This window comes from Plasmodium vinckei (genome assembly GCF_900681995.1).
Source record: "Plasmodium vinckei vinckei genome assembly, chromosome: PVVCY_05".
NCBI lineage: Eukaryota > Apicomplexa > Aconoidasida > Haemosporida > Plasmodiidae > Plasmodium > Plasmodium vinckei.
This window is the reverse complement of record NC_051297.1, coordinates 411,705-435,148: the sequence shown is the minus strand read 5'-3', so window position 1 is coordinate 435,148 and position 23,444 is coordinate 411,705. Positions and strand designations below refer to the sequence as shown.

Here is a 23,444-nt window from a genome sequence, read left to right as displayed (position 1 = left end):
TTATTTGTGAAATTCTATAATTTAGACATATATGGTCTTTGATTTTTGCTACGTTTTCATTGATACCGCCAAGATGAGGGCGTTGTAACTTTTGGGTTTTGTTACTTAAAAAGTCATATATCGGAGAAAAATTTGCATTAAATTTTTCTCCATATTCCTCAAATTATTTAATTTCATTATTGTACGTTTCAATGGAATTTACTAAAAAAATTAACCCCCCAAAAAAATACGTCAATATAAGCATTTTATGGATGCCATTTTCATAGGACATGGCCAATTAAATCCTTTTGCTTATTTCAATAGCAATATTATGAACGTTATATTTATTGATTTTTAAGCCAAATTAAAAAAAAAATTATATATTATGCATGCAAAAAAAAATAATAAGGTGAATTTTTTCTGAACACGTAAGGTAGTTTCCTGAACATGCAAGGTATTTTTCTGACAATGGAAGGATTTTCTGAGCAAAAAGCTATTTTTTTATATTTTTTTAATATATTATGTTAATATTTTTATAATTTTATTTTGATTTACTATTGAAGTTGCAAATTTTATTTGTCAATGAAAATTTTAAATTGGAACGTTTATATTTCTGTCTATTTTTTGTATACAAAATTTAAGGAGGTGTAATTATTTAATTTTATTTTTTAAGAACAATTGTAGAGAGTTATATTTAAAACACATTTTTAACAATTTCGAAAAGAGAAAAAAATAAAATTCGAAAATATTCAAAGCAACATATTTTTATATACGCATCACAAGGTATTACATATTATAGTGTACCATATTAATTTATATTGTTTTATTTTTTTTTTTAAGTTTATTACAATGTATTACAAACAATATTATAGCTATGATACGGTATATACCCCAGTATATTATCCAGGATATATATTATATGAAGCGCCCCGCTCAAAAGATCCATGTTGTAATTTAGCTGAGGCATTATGTGATTGTGTTGCTCTTACAATAACATCCGTTGCTTCAATTTTTTTATGTTCAGCTGACTTGTTAATAAAAAGTTGTGAAGGCAGATAATATAAGATACAAAATGGAGAAACAAATAAATTACCCATTTGTGTGCATTCCAAGGATCTTGAAGAATAGACAAATAAAATGAATTCCACAAACCAGAATAAAAAACGCCGAGTTAACAAAAAAAGGAATAATTTAAACTTTAAAACGTCCATTGGGACAAAAAAATGTTAATAATTTTTTTAAAATGCATTTACAACTTATTTTTTTTAACTCTCTTCCCTTATTCGATTTTAAATAACAATTTCTGCTACTATTTAATTCATCTTTTTATCATTTTTTTTGTTTTTACACTTCAAACTAGTATTATAAAATTTGTTGAAATTCTATTTTTTTTACAAATTCAAAACTAATACGAATATTTTAAATTCATATATTTTTTTAAGAAAATATAAGATGGGCTTGCCCTTATTTGTGAAAACAATTATAAGCATATTAATAATATGTCTGTATATTTTTCTTTTTTTATAATTTAAAAAAGTACATAAAGTTTATAGCTTGATTATATATATCGATATATTTGAAAGCCCACCCCAAAATTATGGGCCCTTTTAGATACCTGGAAATTATGCATAAAAGAGAGTAACCTACTTTATGTTTGATAAAAAGAGATATAAATTAATGTACTTTAAAATGGATAAAAAATAGAGATTTTTTAAAAAAAAATGTTTATGTTTTTTATCTAACGTGTCTTTTTTTGTTTTATGCTATATTACATATTTAAGGGGATAAATATATGCAAATATTTTTTAGGAGAAAATGCAGTCAATATTTATTATGTATACTAAATTGGAGAAATATAGGGGATTTTTTTCTTTACTCATTTCGATCTTATTTATGCCCTTATTTTATGTCTTTATTTGATAAGCTTATGTTAATATTTTTATAATTCTTTATTTTAATTTTGGTATTTATTTTTTTGTGTACAGTTTGGCTAGTATTCCATGGAATAATAATTTAGGGATGAATTAATTTTTACACAGTTAGAAAATGTATAAATAATAAAACAAAATATGCATGATTTTTATTTTGTCAACTGTGTAGTGTCTACTACTTTGGTATGATTATTAGATCGGAATAAAGCTAGCACATATAGCCACATGCCTATTATGTACATGTAAATTGGTAAATGGCTGATCATAGATATATGTAACTGAAATGAGCATAAAATGGTTGATGATCTTATAAATGAGGGAAAGGGGGGGAATAATTTGTTTATGAACTTATTCAAGGAAAATAAAAATAAAGAAACTTATATGCCAAATAAAAATTTAGGAAGTTTTTCAGTGTCTAATCGAGATTTATATAAAGACATTTTCAAACATAATATAATAGACGAATATGAATCAGATATAGAAGATAAAAATTTGCATTTTAATTATACTTATAAAACAAGATATAGTCGAGAGAATGAAGATAATATAAAAATAGATGAGTATACATTAAAGAGAGCCATTATTATGAATGGCAATAATGATAATAATTGGGATAGTAGTATTTTTAGAAATTCAAATAATTTTGATTACATTAAAAAGAGACGAGGGCGTAAAAAGATGGGTTTGAAAAAAAGTGGAATTATGAGTTTTCAGAAAAATAGCTTGAACAGTAACTATCTGAATAATAATTCAAATTGTGAGGAAAATATGTTTATCGAAAATGAATGGGAATATATATATAATAATGAAAAGAATAAAAATAGGGGCATAGACAATCCAATAACAGGTTATTCTTTTACATATCCATCACATATTTTTCACAATGATAAAAATGAAAAAAGAAAAATATGTAGTAAACCATATAAAGTTTTAAGTGCCCCCAAATTAGCAGACAATTTTTATTTAAATTTATTAGATTGGTCAAAAAGAAATATTATTGCAGTTGGGTTAAATGAGAAATTATATATGTGGAATAATTATACATGTAAAAAATATGAATTATTTGATTTAAGTATATTGAATAAAAAAAAAAAAAAAAAAAAAAAATGATACTCAAAAATATATAGCATCATTAAAATGGAATATATTTGGTAATTATTTGGCAGTCGGATTATCAAACGGTGTAGTAGAAATATGGGATATTGAAAAGTGTGCTAAAATAAGAAAATACAAAAATCATAAATTAAGAGTTGGATCATTATGTTGGTATTATAATATATTAACAACAGGAAGTCGAGACAACAAAATAATAAATTGTGATTTACGGACTAAAGATAGTAGTTATATAAAATATGAAAAACATACATCCGAAGTTTGTGGATTACAATGGAATTATAATGGTAAATTATTAGCCTCAGGGAGTAATGATAATTCTATATGTATATGGGATAATAATAAAAATGATTTTATTTTTCATTTTACAAAACATAAAGCTGCTGTTAAAGCTATTTCCTGGTGTCCTCATGATCATAATTTATTAACAACTGGTGGAGGATCAGCTGATAAAAAAATATATTTTTGGAATATTAACAATGGAGAATGTATAAATAGTATAAATACTAATTCTCAAGTTTCAAATATTTTATGGTCTAAAAATACGAAAGAATTAATATCAACACATAGTTACACACATAGCCAAATTATCATATGGAATTATCCTGACTTAAATAAAATTTCAGCCTTAACAGATCATAAATTAAGAGTATTATATGCAGCATTAAGTCCTGATGGAACTTCACTTGTTTCTGGTTCTCCAGATGAAACGATAAGATTATGGAATGTTTTTCCAAAAACCAATGATAATAATTTACCTTTACTTTTCCCCTTTGAAAATTATTATGAGATAATCAGATAATTTTTCTTTACTAAAAAATGCTCATTCCCCAAATTGTATATAAATATACATTTTTATGATATCTGCCTGAATAGTTCATGCAAAAAAAAAGTTTTGGCTAGCTTGTTCATATTATTACGCAAAAAAAAAAATGTGTGTGAGAAAAGCAAATATTTCATGATATATTTCAGGATGTTTAACATGATGAATAAGAATATGCTATTCTAATCATAAATTGTCAAAGCATCCCCAAATTTAGACATATTATAATGTTATTTTATTTTTTATAAGAAAACCTTTTTAAATTTTCATAAATATATATTTTGTAAAAATTAGCATTTATATGAATAAAAAATTTATCATATAAGATGACTATAATGGTTATATTGTACTTGAAAACATTTGGTGTGATGAAAGTTGGTCATTCAACGGATGTTAAGCTAACTAACATACCTCTATACTACCTTAAAAAGTGGGTATTTCGGATAAGAAATATGGATGGCGTTATGTAAACATATATGCACACATTAGTACACGGTGAAAAGAAAGGTATTTTAAAAAATTATAAACATACTAACAAATAAAGAATAACAAATGAATAACAAATAAAAGGTGATGAGTTTATGCGCAATTGGGATTGTCGACTAAACATGCAATACTTTGTATTGTTTTCCCCTTACATGATAAGAATAAATATGAGGATATGTTTTAAGACTAGTATGTTTTCTTATACATATAATTATTGTTATAAAATATTTTATGATTATTTTTATAATTGACATAATGTGGAGTGTTGCATTTTATTACTTCATCATCAGTATCAGCATTTATTCGTCGATATTTTGTATTTTTATTATAATTTAATGGTGAAATATTTGTATAATTACGATAATTATCCATATAAGGATCATATTCTTTATAGGACTTATCATTTATGTTATTTTTTAATTTTTGAAAATTATTACATAAGTCATATTTAGTATATACATTATCAAAGTATTTTATATAATTTATATTATCAACATTTTCATTATGTGATTTTTCGACTAAGCTATCATCACTAAATGAATAGTAAGTATCACTTTGTGTTGATCTATTTTTGTTACTAATATATTTATCGGTACCACTACTACATATACTACTTGCATATCTATTATTATTTACTTGTCTATTCTCTACATTTTTATTAACGTGGTTTAAATTTGGATCAAAATAATCTGGTCTTTTTCTTTTCATTTTAAAATTATTATAATCATGAGAAAAAAATATATCATCATTCCATTTTTTGTTTATTAATGAGTTTTTTTTTTTACATTTATTTATATTTTTTAATGTTTTATTAAGTTTTTTTATTTGTAAATCCATATTTATACAAACCTTAGAAATATTGTCTTTACTCATAAATTTATCATAATTAAACTGTTCAGGTTCGGTTATTTGTTTAATATTATCATTTTCTTTTTCACATTTTTCCTTAATTATATTTTCATCTTTATTTATATTTAGTGGATTGTCTTTTCCATGTTTCTTCATATTATGCTCATCTTCATCTGTTTTAAAATTATTTTTATAAAAAATAGTTTTTTTTTTCAAGCTTTTTTTAGAATTTTCAAAAGGTATATTAAGTTCATTTTTATTATTATTTTTTGATTGGATTGGTTTGTTACTTTTACTTTTTTCTTCATTTTGATTTGGTGTATTATCATTAGTTTTATTTATTTTTATATTTAATGTGCTATTTTTTTTGTGTAGAAAACCGTTTGATATATTGTCTACATTCTTATCCTCGTGTACTTTTTTTTGCTCATTACTAGGGGTATTATGAGTGTCTTCCATTTTACCTTCATTATAATTATTAGAATGTTTGAAATTATCAAAAGAAGTTTCAGGTCTTTCTTTTTTTTGTTTCTCTTTGTGAGGATCATTATTTATGACTTTCTTTTCTTCATTCACTACATTTGCAGCTAGCTTTTCTTTAGAGTAAACATCGACAATGTTACTTTGAGAGAAGTAATCTTTATAATATGTATTTTCATTAAAATTACAAGATATATTAAAAAAAGAAGTAAAATGAATATAGCCTGTTATTATATCATTATAATTGGTATCATAATTATTATTACTATAATATGATGTTATATTAGTATCAGATTTAGAAATACGATTTTTTATTTCATACTCTGATGATAAACTAGTGTCTTCTTCCATTTCATCAAAGCTAGAATTATATTCATCACTTGAATTATTATTATCTGATATATAATATATACATGATTCTATTTCTTCCTTATTTGAGTTTTCTGATAATTGTTCATAAGAAGTATCTTCAAAGTTTTCAGTTTCGTAACAATTTTTATCATTACATAAAGAGCCTTTTTTTTTACAAGTACTTGTATGTATACTTATTTGATTCCTTTCTTTCTTGGCGTTATGTATTTTTTTTTTATTTCTTTTTAAGATATTTGTAATTATAGCTCCAAAATATATAATAACATTTTCCTTAAAATTTTTCGTAGAAAATAAACATAATAAATTTAAATCAGAACAAAACTTAATTATGTTTTTTAATTCATTAAGTGGTAAAGACATACTATGTTCTTCAAATTTTTTGTTTTTAAAAAAGTATATTGTTTTATTTAATGGGATACTAATTTTTTTATTGTTGTAAAAAAATTGTTCTTTTTTAACTTTCTCTTTATTTAAACTGAAATCAGATGTTTCTAATGCACTTATAATAAATGAATTATCGGTACTTTTTAAAAATATATTTCTTTCATTTGATAAATCTTTTAGGTTAAGAAGAAAAAGTGTTGGCTCTATTTGTATAAGGGATTCATTTTTATACATATAACTTTTTAATGAACTATTGTAAGACCGTATTTTTATTACTGCACTACAATATGTGTTACACTTTTTAAACTTTATTCCTATTTCTAAACTATTATTTTCTTTATTAAAATTTAAAACTAATTTAGAGACACTTAAACTTGTGTTTTCATTACTATTACTGGAATTATTTTTTTGTCCATTTTTATAACTGCTCGAAATAGTTTCACTGTTATTACTGGTAGATTTTTTTATATTATGTGTGTAACTTCCTTGACTTTTTACTGCCTTAACTATTTGATTACTAAATATACAATTATAAAAATCTTTTGAATTAACAGTACCGGTTACTACCATTTGCCCATCATAATTTACATTGCTTAATTTAAAAAATTGTTTATCGATAGTTATTATTAAATGATTGCTTATGTTATTTGTTCCACTCAATTCTAGTTTATTTATTGTCAATCGAAAATTTAAATTCTCAGAAATGGATGCAAATAGCTTTAATATTTTTTCAAATATTTCTATATAGGGTGTCTTTATTACTAATTCCATTCCGAGCAATATACCATTATATTACATATGCATACACACACATATATATACGTTTTGTAGCAAAAATATTGTGGTTTTTTTTCCGTTTTTTAATATACGAAAAAATATAAAAAAGAAAGAAAAGAAAACTTTCGGAATATATTACTGCATATCATGGTTCAACTTTGCGTAATTGCCTCCATTTATTCATAATACATAACAAATAAATATGTATTCCTCTTTGTTGTGTGCTTTGTATTGATAAGTAGCTTTTTTAATGTGATTGGGCTTTATGTAGAACAGTGTTATTCTGTATTTTTGTTTTTATGCGATACAAAAAAATGATTAAAATAAATAAAATAAAAAGTTGTATGCTTAATATTATTTTTTTGTTTATTTACACATTAAAAAAAATAATAAAATATTAAAACACACATATAATAAAATGCTTTAATATACCAGTATTTAAAAATGGTGCATAAACAACTTTTTTTTTTTATTCTACAAATATGTTATTTTTTCTTCCATGTTCATAATATTTGCTATGTATATTTTTTTTCTTCCGTAATTTTATTAACAAGTCATGCAAAAATAGTAAAAAAAAAAAAATAATATAGCTAAAAGATAATAAAAAAGCTGCAAAAAAAAAAATAATTAAATAAAATATAAAAACAAAAAATATAAAAGAAATATCCAATAAAGGAATATGAAATAAGAAATAAATTACATAAACATATAACATCGAGGGAGTAGGTGGATTAAACATGGAAATATAAAATGACCTTGCAGCATACTTTTAGGAAAGCCTTTGTGAAATACAAATTGGGAAAAATATGGTGGCGAGGTTATAGCAATAGTGTCACGAGCTTAGTAGGCCACAAAGAAATAGAAGTATATAAATACTCGTGTTTAGTACCATATAAAAATGATAATATTTTGCCATTCGAGGATAATATATATGAGGATAAATATAGTCATGTTTTTAGTGAAAACAATGTAGAAATTGAATCGAATTTAGTATATTTATATAAATTATTAATAAATAGTCGAAGTATCGAACAAATTCGATTACAAATACATAACTCCTTTTGTGCATATGAGAAAAATTTTATAAATGATGTGAAAAATATAAATTGGTCTTTATACATCCCTTTTAGTAATATTTATATTGAGCCACAGATATCTATAACAAGCATTAAATCTAGGTTGTATCATACATGTATGTTAAAAAATATTATACTAAATGTGATTAAAAGACAACAACAGATATATATAGAAAAAAATGGTGACCAAAATATATTTTTAAAAAAAAAAAAAATAAATCCTCATAAGTTACCCCCTTTAAAAATAAATGTTTTATTTAAATATAATGAATTAAGTATATATATAAATTTAAGTAATGATTTAAATAAACGAATATATGAAGCATATAAAAGTAAACAATCATTAAAAGGGACAATAGTAGCATCAGGGGCATTTAAAATAAATCTTGCTAAATATATAAATCCGACAAAAAATTTATATATTATCGATCCATTTTGTAATGATGGTACATTAATTATTGAATTAATCAGTATATTATTATCAATACCTAATGGGTCACCAAGTATTAGTTATCCTATCTTAACATTTCCAATACATTCCCCGTCTTGTTTTTATAGTGTACTAAATGAAATAAATATAAACAAGAATGAAAATTTAAATAAAGTATATTTTCTAGGAATAGATGAAAATAAAAATTCCATAAGACAAGCAAATGAGAATATGAAAAAAATGATTGAAACAATGCCAATTAATATTAATGAAGAAAAAAGTAACAAAGATAGTGCATTAACATTTATTAAATGGGAATTATGTGACGACAAGGAAAGTGAAAATAATAAAATAGCGGATAAATATAATGAGAAGCCTTTTAAAAAAGGAACAATATCTTCCCCTATTGATATAAGCCTAATTAATTCACAAGAATTAGACAAAATATTTCAAAACGATAGTTATGCTGAAAACGATAATAATAAGGAGAATGATTGTAACACCTTTTTAATGAAAAATATAAAATTTTGTTTTTTAAATTTTCAAAAAATAAATAGCATAACTGAAAATTGTATTTTAATTACAAATATATTAAATCAAGAAAAAAAAAAAATTATGAAATTTGAAAAACTACTTTTGCGATCTAACATTTTAAATGCTTATGTTTTTGCTCCTGAACAATATAAAGAAAAAACACAATTAAAATTTAAAATTATTCTCCGATTTATTTCGAATGGGAAAAATATTATTTTCCTTCAACTTTTTAACAAACCCCGAAAAAACATTTATGATGATATAGACGATTTAGAAGATTATTAATGAAGTGTGTCTAAATTTGTTTGACTACACATAATTGGGTGATGGTGTTGTAAAACATTTTGCAGCCCTTGAAGATTAATTTTGTTTGGTAGCTAAAATATTTTTTTTTCAAAGGTCTACACCATTTTAGGTGGATGTGTGTGCAAATACAAAAAAAATGAGTAATAAAACAAAAAAAATGAGTAATTAAACAAAAAAAATAACAAAAAAGTTGAGAAGTAACTAATCTATTACTTCCAATATATCATAAACAATATTTTTTATATTTTCATCACAAAATGTTTTATTCTCCCATTGATTTTTAATGTTTAATAATTTTTCTTTATAAAAATTTAGCATAGCCTCTAATTCGATTTTTCTTTTATTTTCTATAAAAAATTGTAAGTATATGCCATGTATATTTCACATATACATGCTGACATAAAAATGCTGATATAAAAATGTTGATATAAAAATGTTGGCATAAAAATGCATGCCTATTTTTGTTTGTACCTAAAAGTATTTTACTATCTATATATTCGATATGCATGTCTTTAAGTTCTTTTTTTATTTCCTGAATTAAAAAGATGGCATATTTTGTAAAAAGTATGAGGAACCAAATTTAATCCAAAAATGGATAAACAAAAAAATAAAAATATACTAACCTCTGTTTGTTTAACAATATTATTGAAATTGTTATTATATTCTTTTTTATAATTTTGACAATAAGCATAATATTCATTTAGCTGTTCGAAAAAAAAATAAGAGTGTTTAAACCGGCATATATAAATGGGTGTAAATGGAAAAGGATAGGTGTAAACATTTTTTTTTTCAATTTTTTTTTTCTTTGTTTTTCATTTTTTACTTCCTTTTCTTTATCCCTCGTTTCAGTCTCTAAAGATTTTATAGTAAGGTTTTCCTCTGCCTTGTATATTTGCTCCTGCTCTTTAAAAAACACTTCAACAGCACTAATATATGAAATAGAAAAGAATTAGAGTAAATTAAAATGGATATAGATATACACACATATATGCATAGTGACATTTTGATGAGTCATTGTATTTTTTTGTATTAAAATGGGAATATTTTTATGATAATTTTTATTTAACCTTTTAATATCATTTTTATTTAGACTTTCTTTATTATTATTTTTTTTGGAAGGTAAGACTTCCTTTTTGTTTGTTTCCATGAGATTTAGAATGATTTTGTTTATATCATTTTCTTTAAGTATTTCAGACTGCATGTTTGCAAAGCTAGAGCGGAATGAACAAGCAAACAAACAAAGCACAATGGGATATATAGTAAATGAAGAAATGATAAAATGACAAAACGAGGAAATGGTAAAATGACAAAATGACAAAACGAGGAAATGGTAAAATGATAAAATGGCAAAACAATTGTAATATGCTTGTGGAAAGACGATTAAAAAAAGAGATGATATATGGTTATTTTTTTTTAAGTATAAAAATAATAAATTGAAATATTTCCATATTAATCCAAAGCGACCCATAAAAATTGCCGTGATAGTTAATTCTATTATATTTAATGTTTTGTGACTTATAAATAATTAAAAAAAAATTTTATATAATATATTGCAATGCTTGTATATGTACATTTTTCAAACAAAAGTAGAGCAAACTTGTAAAAAAAAAATTCATTTATTTATTCTATATATATTTCAAAATAACTTATATTTTTTTATAATTGGAAAATTTAATTATTTTACATATTTATATACATTTTTGTTGTTGCGCCATTAATCTGCACTTTGTCAATAGCTTAATAAATATAAATGCATACGCCATGATTCTACATATGTATAGTGTTATTATATAAGCACAAAAGAAAGTGAAGGCATAATAAGTATACACCCCTCCTTTCAATGAAATAATATAATCTTTATAATAAGTATAGTTTTAGGATGGTGGATATATATATGTATATCAATTTTAAATAGCACTGCATTATTATAATAATATAGTAAATTATTGAATTGATAATGTTAAATAATATTTGTATAAAATTATTCGTAATATTATTATATAGTTCTAATTAAATTAAAAATTATTTCCATGATTTTGTTTTTAAATAATATAGTAACTTAATTAAATTTTTAAATCCATATTTATGATGGAACATACATATATAATATGCCTATACAGTTGTTATAGTGTTTTATAAATCTATTTTAAAATTAATGTTGACGAATTTTGAAAATAACACAACAAATAAATCCTTTTTTTGTTTTATATTTATCTTTTAAATCATAGAAAATATACACATATATATATATAAGCTACATACATATCATTAATTCTACACTTAAAATTTGTAGTTTATATATATATATTTTTTTTTTCATATTTAGTAATCTTATGCCATTTTATTAAATTGGCATATATAAATACTATTGAATTGGGGAAGTAAATTATCAAATCCATAATTAAAACAAGGGGTGGATATTATAAAAATAGTCATACTAATATATAGAAAAGAAATAAACAAATTTTAAATTGTATAAAGAAGCATACCATTTTAAAGTGTAGAACATGCATGTATAGGGCTAGAAACTTTTGATACATTTTGTGGGGATGAGAATTATTTTTTTTTATATACATTTTTGTAGTGACGAAAAAAAATCCATAAATTGATAGCAGGTTATTTATGTAGAAGATATTTTACACACATAGATAAGATTAAAAATTTTATTGTGATAAGGTGTCTTCAAAATGAACTCAAGAAGTAATATGTTTCAAATATTAAGGCAGGAGGATAAAATAAAAAGAAAAAGTAAACAAATTAAAGAGGGTCAGGAAAAAAAAGAAAAAAGTAAAGAGAATGAAAAAAAGGAGGTAGCTAACTTTTCTTTTGATGTAAGTTTGAAAAAAAGAGAAATATTATTTTGTATTACTTACATAAATGTGTACATACATGATAACATGTTTAATCTTTTTTTTGTTGTAGATAAGTAAATACTCTTCATGGGCTGACATGGTTGATGAGTATGATGAATTTTTTTATGAGGTTGATAAGCTAAAGGGTCAAGGTGAAAATGGAGTAAATAAAAATCAAGAGAAAAAAAAAAAAAAAAAAAAAAAACCTATTGAAGAAAGTGATGAATATAGTAGTGATTCAGACGATTCCGAAGAAATCGAAAATGAAAATGAACAAAATAATTTAAGTTCAAATAAAATGAATATAAATGGAAAAAAGAATAATACTCCAAATAAAAATAAACCTAATTCACCAGAAAAAAAAAAGAAAAAAAAAAAAGAAAAAGTAAAATTTGATAATATATTACTAGAATTTGCAAAAAGTAATAATATAAACAGTGAAAACAAACAAGAGGAAAAAAATCAAACAGAACCTACCGATTCTAAAATAGAGAAAGACACCAATGATAATAGTAATGATCCAAAATGTGATGATAATGAAAATGTTAGTAAATCAAAAAAAAAAAAAAAAAAAAATAAAAAAAATACGGGAAATAATGGAAATACTGGAAATGCTGAAAATGCTGAAAATGCTGAAAATGAAAACAATGGTGATGAATCTATAAATAATTCACCAACTAAACAAGCTAACTTATGTGACATAAATAATAGTTCTCCTTTAAATAGTAAGAACGAAGATGATACAAAGGTAAGTTTGATAATAAAATAACAGATTTGGTGACTGTTTACATCTACATGTTTATACATATTATATATATCTTAAAATAATTCGATCCATTATTGTTATAACTTTGTAGGAAATCGGGGTTAATGAAAAAATAAAATTATTAATGAACAAAGCTCAAAATAAAAAAAAAAAAAAAGGAGGTAAAGTTGATGATATTATAGCTATGGTTGAAAAGGAAGAGAATTTAAAAAAAAAACAACAAGACAAATTAAAACAAAAAGAGAAACAAAAATTAAAATTATTACAAAAAGCAATGATGTAAAATTATAACTTTACTAACAGATCAGTATATTTTCCTTTTACATGTATATATATATATGTATAAAATACACACACAACATCATTTGGGTTTGTATTTTGGAATGCTTATTATTCAAAATGCCTAACTTAATAATCCAATATAAAATGGAAATGCTAAAATTTGATTATCTAAACAATTATTAAGCATCCCTTACAAAGCCTTTAGTAGAATATGCCATATGCATATGCATGATTGGGGTATGTATGAAAAACCTATTTTTAATAAAACCTTTGTTAATATATATACCAATTTTTATGCATTTTCCATTTTAATACTATGGATATATATTATGCAAACATATGTATGTGTGCGTGTACAGGTCATATATACATACATGTTGAAGGATTATACTTTTATACTTTATCATTGTAAATATATAAGCATACATTTATGAATAACTTTTTTTTGTTGTTATAACTGTCCTTAAATTAATTTTTTTTTTTTTTTCCTATTTGAAGATATGGATATAATTAATGTATTTTTATAAACTTAGACAGTTTGTTGTGTTATCTATTTATATTTTTACACAGCTATTTTTTATTTATTTTTCATTCGTTTTCATATACATATTCCAAGTAAAATTTGAAACATGAGTGAAATATAACACTTAATTTTTAACACATAAAATTTATTGAAAAATTATTAAACTGTTATATACAACCTTGAACTTATGTATTCCCCTCCACCATTTTTGTCAATACACACATTGCATATATGTAAATTGTCTATTGCTTAGGAAATATTAAAAGGTAGTAACAGTGCAAAAATAATAAAATATATTTATCAAGGTTTATAATAAAAAGGAATTAAAAATACAAAATTGTTGTTTTTTACTTTTTATTAGTATTTTCTTTTTTTTTTTTTGTATTTCTTCTATTTATTCTAGAGTTGTATTTCCCCATTTTATGCACTTGGTATATATTTTAATTTTTTTAATTTTTTTTTAATTTTTTTTTTTTTGCGCAATGTATTATTGTTATATCTTACATATTGATCATAATAAAAATAGCAGAAAATTTTATCTTAAATATAATATTCCATTTTTTTAAGGATAGATAAATGAAGAGTATATATACAGAATAATAAAATGTCTATCGAATGAAACAAATATATGGTTACACACATATGCACTAACATATAAAAAGGACTAATAACGTAATTTTATATAATTTAAATAAAATAGCTATAAAAAAATGGTTGGAAAAATTGAAAATAGAAATTTATTACTCCGTTCAAATTCTATGCATACAAAAGATAATGTTAGCACAATGAACTCACCTCCTATTTTATATAAAAAAATGATTGAAAAGGTTGATGATCAAAATGGGAAGAAAAATAAAAAGAAGATTAGCAAAAATTTAAGTACATCTTTTAAAGAATACAATGATAATGATACACAAAATAGACGTAGCACTAAATTTGATAATGGAATTGACATACTAAATGTAAATAGGAAAAGTTCCGAAGCTTCTGAAAAAACATATTATTATAAAGAAAACAGTTTAAATAATGAATCAGAAGATAAAATAAATAATTTAAAAAATAGTAAAAAGATAGATGAAAAAAACAATTCATCAACATTAGACCCAAAAAATGGACTTCTCGATATTTCAACATCTATATTTAGTGCAATCACAAAAAAATTGACAGAAATGAAAACAAATGAAAAGAAGCCTGATATAGATTCTGAAAATGTTTTAAGAAAAAAAACGGTTCTAAAAGATGCAGAGAACACATCTAGTAATAATAATACATATGAAACAGATGCATATTTAATAAATGATGAAGAACAAGGAAAAATGAAAAAACAAAATTCTGTAATGTTTAACAATACTGATAATAATTGCTATAATTCACAATGTGAAGAAAACCTAATTTTTATCAACAATGCATATAATAATAGTGGTGCATACAATATGCAAAACCAAACTGGTACTTGTATAAACACATCTGAAATATCTGGGATTCATAATGGGCAAGTAGATCTATATAACAATATTGCTCATATTTCTACAAATATAAATAACCCTTATAATAATATGCAATTTGCTACACATGCGATAATACCTCCAGTTGTAAAACCGTCAACACATTTAGTAGTTCCACATCAAAGTATGCAACCAACTTTTTTAGGCTCGAATAATAATATAAATTATGATGGACAAAATCAGCATATATTTCAAGCACAGACTGAAACCCCCACTTATTTATATACAAATGAAAATCCAACATATTTATGCACAAATGAAAACCCAACTTATTTATATGCAAATACAAATCCTGTAGTAAACCCAGGAATTGTACATACAGTAGAGTATGAAAGTAATAATTTAAAAAAAAATATTAACCAAATGAATAGAGTAGTAATAAATGATACAACACAATTTTATAACGTTGGAAAAAAAGAGACAAAAATAAAAAGTTTATTATGTAATAGTTCTGAAAAAAATAATAAAAAAAATATTAAAAATGAATTAAGTGCAGAAATATTAATATATAAAAATCCATTATCAAATCCACCAAAAAATATAAAAAAAGGTACATATAATATTCCAATAAATAATAATGTATTTGTTCGTACTAGATCTTTAACACCTCATACATATTATTCTAAAAATAAAAAAAATGTTTCACCTTTGAAAAATTTAAATGTACAAAGAATGACTTCAACAAATGTAAAGCATAAAAATATGTATATGAATCCTATTTGCACACATGAAGTAACTTACACATATCCTATACAAAATAATACTACTATTAATAAATTAGTAGAAAATTGTGATAATAAAAGTGACTTAAATAAATGTTCTACTGAAACATCTAGCCTCGAAACTATTAATGAAAAAATAGACGGGCAACCAACAAACTTAAATCAAAAAATAAAAAATTTACAAAACAAGGTTTCTGAACTCACCAAAACAAACAAAAACCTTAACGAACTTTCTCAAATGTACAAGGTAAGAAAAGAAAAAATATAAATAGCTACAATTATATATTTCTATACCATAACAATTTTGTGAAATATAATTAACTAATATGGCCATTATTTTGTATAAATGTTGTATTCCTTTTTTTTCTTCGTTATAGAATGAATGTAACAGAATGCGTGAAACGCTTGCTACACACGCGGTAGACAAAAATTATATTTCACCTAAAAAAATAATAAATTATGAAAAGGAGAATTTAAAACTTGAAAAAGAAAATGATAAATTAAGAGAACAAATAAAAGTATTAGGTAAAGCTATTTTATCAACTCATGATATAGCTGGAGTTAAAAAAATATTAGCTAAACAAATAATTAATTTAAATGATGAAAATGAAAAATATAAAAAGGAAATTAAAGAATTGAAAAAAAAAGATAACATAAATAGTCAAGTAATGTTTAATCTCAATAAAGCAGAAGTTTCTGTTGATGCAGTTGATAGTATTTTTCTACAAACTAAAAATGTTATTATTGAGGTATGTCTTTTCACGAGAAAAATATAATAAAAAAAAAAAAATAAAATAATATCACATTTTTATATTATTTTTGTTTTTCATAGGCACACCAATCAATAAATGTATTTTATTTGAATTTGAGAAATCTGATAGACGAATTTTTTGATAAAATAAAATTTCTTATTTTGGAGGATGAATATGTAAGGAGAAAAGATGAAGAGAAAATTTTTGTGTGTGTGCATAGGGTTTCATTTTTATTATGAACACATTTATTTTTTGTTAATTTTTTTCTGAACGTTCAGACGAAAAAAGAAAAGCTTCTTTATGTTACAAGTTTGGAAGAAATAATCAATGAAAATTTAACCGAGGTAATTAATTTAACGATTTTAATTTTTTTATATAATCACACATATGTATTAATAATCATTTTGTTTTATGTATTAACATGTTTTTCATAAATATATAACTGCATATTCATATTTACGGTTTTTAAATGTATAGATCAATGGAATTGTTGTAAAAGTAAATGAACTCAGGAAGCGAATGAAGGATGTTAAGGCACACATTTTAGACACAAATCGAACAAATCCTTTATGGTTAGTTTTTTTTTTTTTTTTTATAAGCTAGCCAATTTTGGTTGTACAGAAAATATAATAAAAAATATGTATGTACATGCACACATATGTAATTTGTATTTTAATATTTTCAGTTTATGCAAACCAGCAAGAGATGTTTTAGAAAATGATATTAATCATTTGGAGAAAGAATTACATAAACATTCATTGATGATAAAAAATTTGAGAAAAAAAAATTTATTTTTATGTATAAATGATTTAAATTCGCAATTTAATCAGGTAAAATTTTCTATATTTTTTTTAACAAAATATTTATTAATTTCTTTTATATTGTGTGAGTAAGTATTCTCTTGATTATGTATATTCATATTTCCATTTTGTTTTTTTTTTTGTTTAGGTAGAACAAGTTGAATGTCTCAATGATGGTAATTTAATAATATATGAAAAAAATAAATGTTAATGAAAATACAGTGCTACATTTTCAAAGTTATTTAATTATATTAAATTGAATGGTTGCATATTATTTTATATATATGCATGTATATATTATTTATACAGAAACCAATATAGATAGAGAAGGAGATATCACACATAATGTGGACAAGAAGAATGAAGTAAACAATGCTTCCCAAGTAGGCAACAAAAAGTCGTATAATAAAAAAAATGAAGACGATAATTCAGGATTACAGGAGAAGGTAAAATTGAGAAAAAGAACAAAAGTTAATATGTAAATGTTTCACGAAATATATACATACATTTCCTTTCCTTTTTAGATAAAAAAAATTGAGGACCAATTAAATAGCCTAAGCAATGTATTCCACTAATATCAAATTGAATAAAGATGTGTACATTCTGCATTTATGTTTTCATGCACACATGCATATACTTATATGCATAAGACTAATTACATATTTATTCTCTCTTCCTATTTTAGCACATAAATTACAACTCTGGTGATGAATATGAGAATGAGAGTGAAGAGGAAAACTACCCGAAAAATGTTCGATTAAATAAATATTTTTTAAGAATAATTTAAAATCGTGATCTACATTTATGTACATTATATGAGTATGCTTATTAAATGATGCACAATCATATATATGTATACATTATATATATTTTTACAGAGAAAATTTTTAGTGGAAAAATTAACGAAGAGTATTAAAAAGGGTGCGACACATTTGAGCAAACCTCATGATACGAGCATTAATAGTAAAAAGAAAAAAATGAATTATAAACATTTTCAAAAAAAAAATAAAGAACAGGATGACAACGATTTTTATGAAGAATTTAAAGAAGATTCTAAGGATGTAGATGATTCATCAGATTCACCCAAATTTGAAGACAGTGAAACGGAAAATACCTCATCTAATAAAAGGCAATGGATGAGTGACGAAGAAGTTAGTATAAATCCCCAAATATATACTATATAAAATTTTAATCGGATTATGCATATACACATATATACTTACATTTTTTTAGGTGGAAAAAAGCAAAAACAAAATGATTGAACTACTAGCTGTAATATTTAAAAATAATACATGAATATACTATTTATATCTTTCATTTGGCTTGTTAATGCATTTTTTAAATACATATTATTTATTTTTATGTATGGATTGTTTAGCTCTTGAAAGGAAAACATAATGACGATCTCGTTGAAAACACAGAAAATTATGTCAAGTCATTTGGAAAACATGTAAGCATGCAATAAGAGTTTTATTTCTTTTGATATATTTAGTAGACAATTCAATTATTGTAACATTCCAATTAGCCAATTCACAAAATTATATTATCCGTATACCAATTTATGTCTTTAATTTTTTTTTAGAAATCAGAAAATGAATATAACATGCAAAGCATATATAACAATTTGAGAGCCATAAAAAATAGTATTAAAAATACTGATGATGATACCGAAAATAACATTTTGGCTTTGGTACTATAAATAAAAAAAGTTTTTTTTTAAACAAAAAAAATATGATTTGTTCATAATATTATGAACAAGCAATAGACAAAGTGCACATATATAGATATGTATATAATTTTTATTTTTTTTCTTTTATTAGATTGAATCCCAAGCTGCCGAAATAAAAATTTTTGGAAATGTAAGCAAATAAAATATAAATAAATACATATATAATATTATGTGTCATGTGCATATTCATGCAAATTTGGTCATATAAAATAAATGTTGTACAAAATTATACACTTTTGGGTATTCATTTTTTTTTTCAATTATAGTGTATTGACAATTTGAAGAATACAGTAACTTCATAAACAGCTATCATAGTAAAATGAGGCTTTAAAAATTAACATCAAAATATAAATGTTGTGATTTCCCTTCAACATTAAATTATTTCATTTTATTGAAAAATTAAAAATGGCAAAAATATAAATAATCATATGCAAATGTATAAACCATTAAAGTGTGTGTATTATTTTTTCCGTATTTATTATATGATTTATGAAGCTAATTATTTTGTGTACATTTTTATTATTTACTTTTCCGAGGCCTTTTCATGCGATATAATTTTTATTTGTTTAGGAAATGTATGCAATTCTGTGAATATATAATAATAATTGTATACATACTTTATTTATATTTTTTTCATGAAGTGCGAACAAATTTATGCTATTTATAGCGAATATATTTGACTATTTTTATTTTTCACAATTTTTTAAATGGAATACGTTGATTATTTTACATATTTAAAGTATTTGTTTTTTATTTATTTATATATATTTTTATTATTTTTTAGTAGTATATAGCATTAAAAAGCATATATTATACTTTCAATTGTATAAATATGTACTAATAAATATTTAATTATACATATATGTATAAATACACAGACTTAATCGTAAAATATTTCTTTTAAATAGCACGGCGACAAACATAGAATTTTTCATATATCCTTCTTTCCATATTTTTGGTAATTTAGTATCCCGCTTATATATTTAAAAAAAAAACAAATTAGTATACCTGTTTTTATACACACATATATTGGCGATACAGTGGCAAGTATTTAACTAGCCAAATAAGTATTTAATAAAAATGGGAAAATACAATTTAATATTTAAGAAAAATTGGTTTGCCAAAAGTGTTTTTGGAACTGTTGGTTTTTTTGTCATTGTAGATCAACTAGCCAGATAGTAAGAAAAACGAAAATACATGAACATGGAATAAAATATTACCAAATTATTATTTCTTATGACTATTTTATCGCTATTTTTTTTTTTTAGCCAATATGATATTCCAGAAATGCGAAATCCAAACTTATCTATGTGGCCATGGTGGTTAGAGAAAGTGAATTTAAAGAGGTTATAAAAATGAAAATCAATAAAATGCAAAAATTATGTATATATGTTGTATGACCATGTTATTTATCTTGAATATAACATCGCACACAAAACTTGTTGTACTTATATGCACATTTTATAGTCCACATTTTTAATGTATTTACATTTTTTAGATTAGGTAACGAAAATGCTATTTTGAATGATAAAGACAATCAGCATTCTTAACGAGTTATAAATTTCTACCACATAGAAATAATTACTAGAACAACTGTGTGTGTATATATACTTACTATCTAATAATTTTTTTTTATAAAATATTTATTTAATTGAGTTTTTTTTTGTGTACATTTTTGTATATTTATAAAATTTTCGACAAGCACAATTATCATTTTTCTTTTTTTTTTTGCAAGTTTTAATTCTAAAATATTTTTAATAACTATTGTATGAATTAAAACGGTTATTTTGTTTTTGAAATAAACCATAAGGTTACATATTTAATATGAATAATTAAAATGTAAAAAAAAAAAAAAAAAAAAAGGTTAGCCAAAATGAGATGGCAAAAACTTTCGAGATCTCATTATATTAGGGTTGTAATTTACAGGTGAATCTCTTATCCTTAGTACATAACTTGGCATTTGAAATTTAAACTTTTTAATATCATCTCTTGAGACATATTTTATTTTCATTTTTTCATGATATTTTTTTACTGATAAATTTTTTTTACTTGCATTTCTACCTGACTGTAATCTTTCCCATCCAAATTTTGTTAAACGAAATCTTAAAGCAACTTTTGAATGATTTTTGTATTTTAATTTTTTTTTTCTTAATTGTGATACTCTATGACGAAATCTTATAAGTACCCAATTAATATTTTCCCTAGGGTTGTAAAATCGTTTATTGATATTATTTATATTAAATTGTATATATGGAGGTTTATTTATAATATTTTGAAATATAATTGATTTATTACATTGATTTTGGCTATCTCGAAATGAATTCATAATAGCTATTTTATTTATTCCACCATACCCACTATAATACTGTCTATATCGTTGACAACAATTTACTAACATTGATCTAGTATTTAAACTGCTTATTATTTTGTTTCCTAGCCATTCCATGATATTCTACTTGTATTTATATTTTTGCGTGAAATAGGGTATTATGCTGATTATTAATTATTCAGACAGCTAGCTATTTTTTTTTTTTTTTTTTTTTTTTTTTTAAATATACAGAATAAAATAAATAATTGATAGCATTTTTATAGGGAGTATAAAATCTACACACATATGTGTGTTTATAAAAAAACAAAATTAAGGTATATAAAATGGTATATAACTTATATATGAATATTTTAATTTAAAAGGAATTATAATTATAGGTGTAAAAATGTGAAAAACAAACTATATACTAAATATTATTTGATATCAAACCCTTCATTTCGTAAGCATTGATTATGATCATCAATAAATTTCTTGCATTTTTTTTCTCCTAATTTAACAATACATTCATCTCTTAATTTTTTTGTATCTAAGCATACGCAACATATTTTCTTTTTGTTTACACCCGTTTTACTTTCATCAGTTGCATTTAATGTAGTTAAAGAAGATCCCATTTTGTTACTCTCTCAATGTGTAGTACATGTATATATATGAATTTATATTTTTTATACTTAATTATATTTCCTGATGTTTTTCCTTTTGACTATTTTAAAACAAGTTTCCGTTTTTCGTATACTTTTTTTATTTCATGTTTTTATAAAAGGTTTAAATATTTTTATAATATGAACCATAAAATATATATAATTCATAAAAAATGTAATATTTTACTTTTTATTTTCACTTTTTTTTTTTTTTTTTTTTTAAAATAGCTAAGCTGGATAAATATAGCTTATATATATATTAAAATTTTCTACATATATAGGAACTAATTTATATGCAAATTGCCACGTCATTTATTTTATAGTGATTTTCCTTTTCCATATAATGTAAAATTTATTTGATTTTTTTTAAAATTAATTTTAATGATAAAAGTTGTTATTAATTATAAAGAGGAAGAAAAAAATAAAGAAAAAAATAAAGGAGCATGCACATGCAATAACAAGAGTATAAATTTGTTAAAGGTCATGTAAGTTCGATTGACATTTTTTAATAGGCTCACTTTGTAGAGTTATTACCTACAGATAGTTAGCTTATTTTAATAGTTAATAATTTTTATCTGGCCTATTTATATTTCTTACTTTTTTTATCAACAATGTGAATACCGATTTCCTAGCAATTTTAAAGTGTACCTATCCATTTTTATATTTCACTAAAATAATGAACCCCAGTATTTTGAAGTGTCAATCCTATATACTCTTTATTTCGAGTTTATTATATTCATTGTTACACATGTTTATATAAATGTGAATGAACTTATTTAATTTTATGTCTATCCATTTTGAATACGCTTGAAATATTATATAAGTTTTTCATTTTGGAGAATAGGGACTAATTTAGGGATAATGAAAAATGTGATAATAATTGGGTATTTCCATCTAGCTATTTATAAAATAGTTTAGTAATTTATTTTTTCTTCGCAATTTCCTTTTCTCTTTGCAATTTTCCTTTTCTCTTTGCAATTTCCCTTTTCTTTGCTTGTTTTAAAAT

At 23.0% G+C, this 23,444-nt stretch overlaps 10 protein-coding genes across 10 annotated transcripts; 6 read left to right on the top strand and 4 right to left on the bottom strand.

Moving 5' to 3' along the window:
• Positions 1 to 828: 828 nt before the first annotated feature.
• PVVCY_0501120 (conserved Plasmodium protein, unknown function) lies at positions 829 to 1,038 on the top strand (the record flags this gene model as incomplete). The annotated part of the gene is made up of 1 exon (XM_008627485.1): positions 829 to 1,038. One exon carries the CDS (start codon positions 829 to 831, stop codon positions 1,036 to 1,038), a length of 210 nt encoding a protein of 69 aa, XP_008625707.1.
• A 1,166-nt stretch (positions 1,039 to 2,204) lies between these two features.
• PVVCY_0501110 (cell division cycle protein 20 homolog, putative) lies at positions 2,205 to 3,825 on the top strand (the record flags this gene model as incomplete). The annotated part of the gene is made up of 2 exons (XM_037635023.1): positions 2,205 to 2,982; positions 3,077 to 3,825. 2 exons carry the CDS (start codon positions 2,205 to 2,207, stop codon positions 3,823 to 3,825), a joined length of 1,527 nt encoding a protein of 508 aa, XP_037490210.1.
• Positions 3,826 to 4,518: 693 nt separating this feature from the next.
• PVVCY_0501100 (conserved Plasmodium protein, unknown function) lies at positions 4,519 to 7,188 on the bottom strand (the record flags this gene model as incomplete). Its single annotated transcript, XM_008627483.2, has 1 exon — positions 4,519 to 7,188. The coding sequence occupies one exon, from the start codon at positions 7,186 to 7,188 to the stop codon at positions 4,519 to 4,521; it is 2,670 nt and encodes an 889-aa protein (XP_008625705.2).
• Positions 7,189 to 7,944: 756 nt separating this feature from the next.
• On the top strand, positions 7,945 to 9,519 carry PVVCY_0501090 (conserved Plasmodium protein, unknown function; the record flags this gene model as incomplete). Its single annotated transcript, XM_008627482.2, has 1 exon — positions 7,945 to 9,519. One exon carries the CDS (start codon positions 7,945 to 7,947, stop codon positions 9,517 to 9,519), a length of 1,575 nt encoding a protein of 524 aa, XP_008625704.2.
• Positions 9,520 to 9,741: 222 nt separating this feature from the next.
• PVVCY_0501080 (conserved Plasmodium protein, unknown function) lies at positions 9,742 to 11,008 on the bottom strand (the record flags this gene model as incomplete). Its single annotated transcript, XM_008627481.2, has 5 exons — positions 9,742 to 9,887; positions 10,012 to 10,072; positions 10,164 to 10,244; positions 10,364 to 10,466; positions 10,608 to 11,008. 5 exons carry the CDS (start codon positions 11,006 to 11,008, stop codon positions 9,742 to 9,744), a joined length of 792 nt encoding a protein of 263 aa, XP_008625703.2.
• Positions 11,009 to 12,227: 1,219 nt separating this feature from the next.
• On the top strand, positions 12,228 to 13,441 carry PVVCY_0501070 (conserved Plasmodium protein, unknown function; the record flags this gene model as incomplete). The annotated part of the gene is made up of 3 exons (XM_037635022.1): positions 12,228 to 12,371; positions 12,463 to 13,140; positions 13,250 to 13,441. The coding sequence occupies 3 exons, from the start codon at positions 12,228 to 12,230 to the stop codon at positions 13,439 to 13,441; spliced, it is 1,014 nt and encodes a 337-aa protein (XP_037490209.1).
• Positions 13,442 to 14,673: 1,232 nt separating this feature from the next.
• Positions 14,674 to 19,773, top strand: PVVCY_0501060 (conserved Plasmodium protein, unknown function; the record flags this gene model as incomplete). The annotated part of the gene is made up of 16 exons (XM_037635021.1): positions 14,674 to 16,437; positions 16,568 to 16,939; positions 17,023 to 17,118; positions 17,221 to 17,286; positions 17,420 to 17,514; positions 17,628 to 17,772; positions 17,891 to 17,918; positions 18,052 to 18,188; positions 18,267 to 18,305; positions 18,428 to 18,493; positions 18,621 to 18,893; positions 18,976 to 19,014; positions 19,121 to 19,192; positions 19,325 to 19,432; positions 19,563 to 19,601; positions 19,738 to 19,773. The coding sequence occupies 16 exons, from the start codon at positions 14,674 to 14,676 to the stop codon at positions 19,771 to 19,773; spliced, it is 3,375 nt and encodes a 1,124-aa protein (XP_037490208.1).
• A 778-nt stretch (positions 19,774 to 20,551) lies between these two features.
• PVVCY_0501050 (conserved Plasmodium protein, unknown function) lies at positions 20,552 to 21,021 on the top strand (the record flags this gene model as incomplete). Its single annotated transcript, XM_008627478.2, has 3 exons — positions 20,552 to 20,649; positions 20,740 to 20,817; positions 20,970 to 21,021. 3 exons carry the CDS (start codon positions 20,552 to 20,554, stop codon positions 21,019 to 21,021), a joined length of 228 nt encoding a protein of 75 aa, XP_008625700.1.
• Positions 21,022 to 21,335: 314 nt separating this feature from the next.
• PVVCY_0501040 (conserved Plasmodium protein, unknown function) lies at positions 21,336 to 21,917 on the bottom strand (the record flags this gene model as incomplete). Its single annotated transcript, XM_008627477.2, has 1 exon — positions 21,336 to 21,917. The coding sequence occupies one exon, from the start codon at positions 21,915 to 21,917 to the stop codon at positions 21,336 to 21,338; it is 582 nt and encodes a 193-aa protein (XP_008625699.2).
• Positions 21,918 to 21,990: 73 nt separating this feature from the next.
• Positions 21,991 to 22,411, bottom strand: PVVCY_0501030 (cytochrome c oxidase copper chaperone, putative; the record flags this gene model as incomplete). The annotated part of the gene is made up of 2 exons (XM_037635020.1): positions 21,991 to 22,075; positions 22,230 to 22,411. 2 exons carry the CDS (start codon positions 22,409 to 22,411, stop codon positions 21,991 to 21,993), a joined length of 267 nt encoding a protein of 88 aa, XP_037490207.1.
• Between the last annotated feature and the right edge of the window lie 1,033 nt (positions 22,412 to 23,444).